A 7,448-nucleotide genomic window follows, 5' to 3' on the forward strand; every position below is an offset into this window, starting at 1 on the left:
CCTACACCAAGGCCATAAGTCATACTTTATGATAATTTTCTTCAAAGAAAAGAGTATAGTATATTTTAAATTAAGCATTTTTGTTTTATTGGTTGTTAATGATTTAGGTGTATGTTGTGGACTATGGCATGTTTTAAATATTTTCAAATAGGAAAAAGACAAAATATGAAAATAAAAAATGCAACTTTTTCAAAAAATATATTTTCTTTCTCATAAATTCAATAACTACATAACAATCTTATACACCAAATGATACTACCAACAAACCAAAAAATAAAAAATTCAAAGGAAGAATAGCAAGAAAAGAAAGGAAAGAGAATAAGCCATAAGAGAAAAGAAATAAGAATAAGTCAACAAAAAAACACTTAATATTTCAAAACCTACCCAAAAAAATCTTACCCAAAATGATTATGAAATGCAATTTATTTTTGCCTAAAAAGATGTTTTATATAAATAATGAACATTTAAAAGAAAAACAATCACACACTAAAAAGATGTTTTATAAGATATATAAGATCTTGAGAGTAACAATAATGATTATGAAATGCAATTTATTTTTTACTAAAAAAAATAATAAACATAAGGAAAAACATAATCACACCATAAAAAGATGTTTTATAAAATATGTAAGATTTTGAGGATGAAGATTATTCATATGCGAATTTCTACACTTAAAAAAGCACTCAAAAACCTTTTAATAAAAAAATTATATACAAATAAGTAAACTTTTAAAAGTGTAATATGATGATACAAATGAAAACAGAAACCTAGTACGCAATCACAAAACCTTTAGCATACAACAAAATAATATAAAAATAAGTAAACTTTTTTAAAGTGTAATATGATCATACAAATGAAAAAAAAACCTACTACGCAATCACAAAATCTTTAGCATACACAATAATTCAATCAATCCAATCAAGCTATTATTAGCCAATGCAGTTTGAGCCATCTCATCTCTATCTATTATCTGAGTTGTCAAACTTGTATTAAGGATAGCCATTTCTAGCTATAATCTTCGAATGATCTTTACTTATCTATTTTTGGTTGTTCTCAGTGAATGTAGTTTGAGCCATCCCATCTCTCGCTGTTATCAACGAATGGTTGAGCCATCTCTAGCTGTTATCTACGAATGCGCTGACTCATCATCAGCCATTCCATCTTTACCTATTCATTTCTAGTTGTTCTCTGTGAAAGCAGTTTGAGTCATCCCATCTCTAGTTGTTATCATAGAATGCAGGTCTGTAGCTGTTATGCTAATGCAGGCTAACTCACTACCCTTATTCAAGAAAAACCATGCCACTTAAAATAACAGGTTGGTGGTCCATGATAAGATAGGATTTCACTCTTGCCAATGCCTATGGACCTTGAATAGTTAACCAAACAATAATAATTTTTAAAACATACTCATATGTTCTCTTACAATAGTCAAACACCTCATTTCTTACCTTGTTATAATAAATAAATTAAATAATATTAAATAAATAAAAACAACTATATTTTCTTCGGATAAAAAATATGTCTAGACACTAGCAAAACATAGAGAACAACTACATCTTCAAAGTAGCAATATTACTTGGAAAATGTTAATAATTTAAAAACAATCCCAGCAAATTCATCTTTAACAACCATCAATCTATGACCATGAAGAATAAGGACCTATCAATTGAAAAACTATAGATCTATCACTTTGGTATGTCGACAACTCATTCCAATCAGAGTCTTCATATTTCTCTTTGACACTTGCAAATTATTGAAGACTGTTTCACGGCGGGAGGTCCCGATAACCCTAATCAAATTCCTGACGAATGTAGAGATGAAAAGTGTAAAATATCATAGAAGCATACAGATTAGGCCATTAGTCAATATTTATGTAGCCTGTACTGTTTTAATACCGTACATATAAATGTTTCAAGGACAATATTAATAAAATTAACGTTTGGAAATTAACATCTAGACGAAAATTTTACTTCAATGGTTATACCATGCAAATGTAGAGTCTTCATCAAGGCGATCCTCAATGTAAATTAGAGTTCTTACAATAGCATTAACCGCTATTTATTTTCTCGATTTTAATTTTAGTTTAGATTGAAAACTGTGTAACCTCACGCTGTAACATTTGTTTAGAATTTCGTTTATAATTCCACGGCAATGCAATTGTTAACGAAAGGACTATTAGGTTTTATAGAATATGAAGTTGGATAGATCTCAACTACTTGGGTAACGCGGGTATCGTTATTTCCAGTAAAAAATTTCGTTTTGATATCCAATTATAGACTTTGCTCCATTATTGTTGGTCAAAATCTATAATCCACATATGTTTAGAGAGATGTAAAGTATCAATGACAAAATCATAAAGCTCAAACAGTTAATTAATTCCATCTTCAACATAATAACTTCCCTTAATAATTTCCCTACAATTGCTCGAAGGATGCAGAAATTTTTATTATAAAAATATTGAAATGGTTAAAACAATCCACTAAATGACTATTTTATTACAATAATAAGAGTATAAATTATTCTAACAGATTTTACGGTGCTCGTCACAACGAAAAAACGCATTTCCTATGACTTTTAGCAATTGTTTGTTTCACATACAAAGGCTAATACCAGTGGGCAGCATATCTTGTAAGTAAATGTATGTTAACGATGGCATATCTTGTAAATAATCCCAGGAATCCGTATTTTTGTTCTCAAATCATATGTTTACCGGGAAATACAGCTTAGCTATAATGCTTTTGGTTGGCCTTTTCAAAATGTTTTGTGCTGGACTCTTCACAAATCAGAAAAATATCAATTACAATGGCCAAACAAATTGAATAATAACATTAGACGCTTCACAAATAACTCTCAATAATATCTGATATGTATCAATGAACAGAAAGAACCTTTTACTTCCACTTCATCAAGCAAATATTCACAACTATGATTGCTCTGGTGTACTCTCAATAATTATCTTCCTTCTCATAAACACATCAAATCCATGTAAAAATATTCATAACAAGACAAACTGCATACTTTTCATAACAAGTTGTAAACGATAAGTCACTATCATCTAAATGGTACTCATGCGATGACTCTCAATACCTTAACCTAAACGAAAAACTAATAGTTTTTTACATCACACAAACCACATCCTTTTTATAATAATAAGTTGTAAACCATAATTCACCTTCATCTAAATGGCACTCATACTATGACTCTCAACACATATCCATAAACCAACAAGCTAATATTTATTTAGAGCACGCTCAAACTACCGAATGTTAAATGACACTCATCCTATGACTCTCAACACCTATCCATAAACAAACAAGCTAATATTTATTTAAAGCACACTCAAACAACTGAATGTAACTGGTAGTGGATGTTGGAGCTGTACCTCCAACATTCAATACCATAGTTTCTTCACCAAACGTTCAAATGGACTAGCTTCAATGTTCATTTCACAAAACGTCATAGATCTCAGACACTCAGATTGACTGGCTTCATTGTTCCTGTTGCTAACATGAGAAAAACAATCTCGCTTCTGATCCTCCAATTGACGAGCTTGGTTGTCCATTTTAGGAACATTAGAATAAGAAACTCCCTTTCCATTCTCAGAACAATGTGGTGGAGAAACTTTGGCCTCTGTAATTGGGTTTGACTGGAATGAGCAGCCATTAAGGTTGATTGAATGACATTTCTCCTCTTCACATTCATCACCAGTTGAAGCAACCAAGTTTTCGTTGTCAACGCGATGACGTTTTGTTGGTTGTTCCATGGATTTTTGAGATGCTGCCTTTCTATATATCCGACATACCACCATATCCATCCTTTTCTGCACATTCCAACTTACATTGCTTCATTATCTTTGTAGCAAGAAAAGCAAAGTACTCCATAACCTGGGTGGCTGAGAATTTTGTGAGTATTTTAACCATGTATAAATAACATATAATTAAAAGATGCAACCGATCACCTTGGGCAGAGACGATGTCAAATCTGGCATCCTATACTCGTTCATGATCCAGTCCATCCGTTGCCCAAGTGGGGCTTTTCCTTTATAAAACACTAGAGTTTTCTTCAGACCGATGCACTGAAGCTGCTCGTTACGAATTGCTCTGTCAGAACCCGTGGCCTTCCAGTAACCTGACACCGTCAATCTGGTAGGCCGAGCGCATTTCTTACTCTCCCTTGGAACGAAGAAGAACCATTGTCTCTCCCCAACATCGTTAGCCAATCCTGCAATAATGCGAATACGTATATAATTGTTTAAAAAATTATCCTCAAATTCAAACCATGGAAAAACCAGAGAGTGAAGTACCTGGCAGCTCCCATGGATCGTATCGATACAGATCCAACGTTGGTATAATTATATCGAAATTCAGTTGGTGACCGCCCTCGACTCGTTTCTTGAGATAGAAGCCTACTAGTTCTTCTTCAGTGGGATAGAATCTGAAGCCTGGAATGACCGTTAACTCTCCTTTTACTGCCCCATCATTATACTTCTCTTCCAGTACAGCCATCTGATCTATTTTGAAGAACAAAAGAAACTATGTAAATTGTCTCCACATGCTTTGTATATATACAGAGATTTCACTCGGGGAAAGGGGATCTAAAGCATTGACAACGACGACTTCATACAAATGGTGTCAACATGTTGTCATGTGTACAAAGATTTTACACTAAAGCATTGACGACGACTATAGGTCGAAATTTAAGAAGGAAATGAAGGGATAAGGAGAAAAAGTTCCAGACGCACCCTATGCGGTCAATATAGGAAAGAATGATTCGTTTTAATGTTTTTTAATTGTTCCTCCGCGTAGTGACAACGCAAGACAATGTAAGGTTATTTTGTCATCAAAGAATAATTCGTTTTAATGTTTTTTAATTGTTGCTCGGCGTAGTGACAACGCAAGACAATGTAAAGTTATTTTGTCATCATAACGGAGAAATTTCCATGAAGTTGCTCTGTAGGACTATTATCATACTATAACAATTATTGTGTCTATACAAAGTTAAACTAGGATAACTGGAAGGCCAATGGAAGCCCCTAACTGAACTTACCATACCTGGCCATGCAAATGACTAAATGAATTGGTATTTTGGATTTGAATTATGCTGATTTGTGAGTGATATAAATTAGTTTTATCCAGCCAACAACGTTTTTAAAGTTCTATTAATATTTTCATAATTGTGACTAAAGTTTTCATGATGCCTATAAGTCATTATACATGTTTTCCTAGTTAAGTTGCAATGTTTTTTTGTAGGGTAGTTTTATTATAAGTCATTATACATGTTTTCCTAGTTAAGCTTCAATGTTTTTTGAAAAGTAGTTTTATTAGTTTATATTAATGTATGATATATTCATTTTTTGAAAGTTATTAGACCATCATAGATTCATAATGTTGTTGTTGTTTTTTTTGTGTTTTGTTTTTTTAATAGAGACAACTATATACAGTAAGGGTAGAAAATTTAATTTCCATAGTTGAAAGTAGAGGACCATGATAGAAAAGCCACAAAAAGACTTTGATGTTGAAGAATCAAGATCCTCTAGTGACTAAGTGGGAGGACATTAAAGCCCTTATAAAGTCACAAATTTACCCTATCATTCGTATAGAGGACCAATGGATCTAGTAGCACTACTTCAGGTAGAAGTAACAACAAAGTGTATAGGAGTACACCAAAGAGTTAAGAAAGATAACCATAATGCTTGGTATCTCCATAAAAAACTCAGATGTACTCAAGTATCTCGACTGTCTACACAACCATATGTAGAAGCAACTTAGGTTGTTCAAACCCAAATTGGTAGACGATGCTTGTGTACATGCACAATATTTGGAGAAGTAGGCCAAAAGAAAGGGAAATCAAGTGGAACAAAGAAAAACGAGTTTCTGGATGCTTCTAAGGAAGGGAGGAAGAAGTGGAAATGAGGGAAGATAGAAAGACGAAGGTCACAACAAACAAGTGTTAGGATTAGAGTAGTCACTGCAACGATTGTAATATTGATTGTCATAAAAAGGAGAAGTGTTTGAAGTTGCATCCAAAGCTTAACACAAAGATAATAAGAAGAAGAATCTCATGGCCACTGATTCGAGCAACCAAGTTGGATGTAGCTCAGATGTGGATGACAAGAAAAATTGTATGCCAATGCAAAAGGAGGTTAATATGAGTAGCCTTTAGCAATGGGAAGAGAAATAAATGACCAAACTCTTCCACATAATGGTAAGTCAAGAAGACAAAAAATGATGTTCTATTTGACACAGGATCATAGGTGAATCTAGATGTAGTAGAGCTAGTCGATAAATTGGGATTGGAATTTCATCATCATCAAAACCCATATCCAATGGGATGGCTAAATACAGATTCATAGTTAAAGGTAACAGAAAAATGCAAAAGTAGATTTGTTATTAGTGCTTAAATTTATTGATGGAGTAGAACTTGATGTAGTTCCCCTTGATGTATGTGGAATGGTGTTTGAGTGTCCCTACATGTACATGTGGAATGCAACTATCATGCGACAATATGACCAATATCGGCTTGTCAAGGATGGAAAACCATTCATCACCAATGCACACAAATACAAATTGAAAAATTCGCTGCTCATCATTAACCAAGCCAAGAAACTAATAAATTTTGGAAAGAAATTTGTTTTAGTATCACGTTGTAAAAGAGTGAGTAAGAGCAAAGTCATCCTTGGAGGGGTGTTCTAAGAAACATAATAAAAAACATACGAGTTTCTATAGGCATACAAGGATATGTTTCAGGAGCCTAAAGGGTTATGGCCCAAGAGGAGAGTGGAACATAAGGTCCAATAATTATCGAGCTCCTCATTACCAAACATTGGGTTGTAAGGAAATTTTTTATAGAATCAAGTGAGGCAAAAAAAAAAGTTACATCAACTTCTTAAACGAGGTTTCATGAAACCAAGTACATCACCATGTGGTTCACCCATCATCACAATGCCAAAAAAATTGGGACTTCACGAATATGTGTTGATTATAGGGTTCTGAAAAAAATAATTCTTAAGCAGAAGTACCCCTTTCCGATAGTCAATGATCTCCTAAATCAATAGAAACAAGTTAAACACTTCACTAACATGGAATTAGAGTTTAGATATCAAGATATTGAATCCAGAGAAGAGGATACGTAGAAAACCACCTTTAAAACTAGGCAAGCTTTGTATGAGTGGTTAGTCATTTCATTTGGCATATGCAATGCACTAGCTCCATTTTTTAGGCTAATCAATGATATATTGTGACCTTTTATAAATTCATTTTTTATTCTCTATTTTGATGATTTATGGTATACAGTTCTAATTGGGAGGATCATATCTCACATTTGACATAGGTGTTGTAGACATTAAAGAAGAAATAAATGCTAACAAATTTAAGAAGTGTGAGTTTACATAGTATTCTTTGGTGTATCTACGATATGTGATAGGTGGAGGAGAGATAAAAATAGATCCT

The 7,448-nt window shown here is 33.1% G+C and overlaps 1 protein-coding gene across 1 annotated transcript; it reads right to left on the reverse strand.

Annotated features, from left to right (window-relative positions):
• Positions 1-3,391: 3,391 nt before the first annotated feature.
• On the reverse strand, positions 3,392-4,505 carry LOC149217923 (NAC domain-containing protein 22-like). The gene is made up of 3 exons (XM_089390409.1): positions 4,304-4,505; positions 3,959-4,221; positions 3,392-3,820 (listed from the first exon to the last, which is right to left on the reverse strand). Exons 1-3 carry the CDS (start codon positions 4,503-4,505, stop codon positions 3,392-3,394), a joined length of 894 nt encoding a protein of 297 aa, XP_089246535.1.
• Positions 4,506-7,448: the final 2,943 nt, after the last annotated feature.

The sequence above is a fragment of the Pinus tabuliformis genome, chromosome 1_1 (assembly GCF_031772625.1).
Source record: "Pinus tabuliformis cultivar Carrire ecotype Pingquan chromosome 1_1, CPIR1, whole genome shotgun sequence".
NCBI classification, from domain to species: domain Eukaryota; kingdom Viridiplantae; phylum Streptophyta; class Pinopsida; order Pinales; family Pinaceae; genus Pinus; species Pinus tabuliformis.

Bases quoted from the DNA above. Each gene is read 5' to 3' on its own strand.
- LOC149217923 (XM_089390409.1), bottom strand. From the start codon at position 4,505: ATGGCTGTACTGGAAGAGAAGTATAATGATGGGGCAGTAAAAGGAGAG. The intron at 4,222-4,303 runs GTACTTCACTCT...GCATTATTGCAG, and splicing joins CGATCCATGGGAGCTGCCAG to GATTGGCTAACGATGTTGGG. The intron at 3,821-3,958 runs GTGATCGGTTGC...TGGAATGTGCAG, and splicing joins TGACATCGTCTCTGCCCAAG to AAAAGGATGGATATGGTGGT.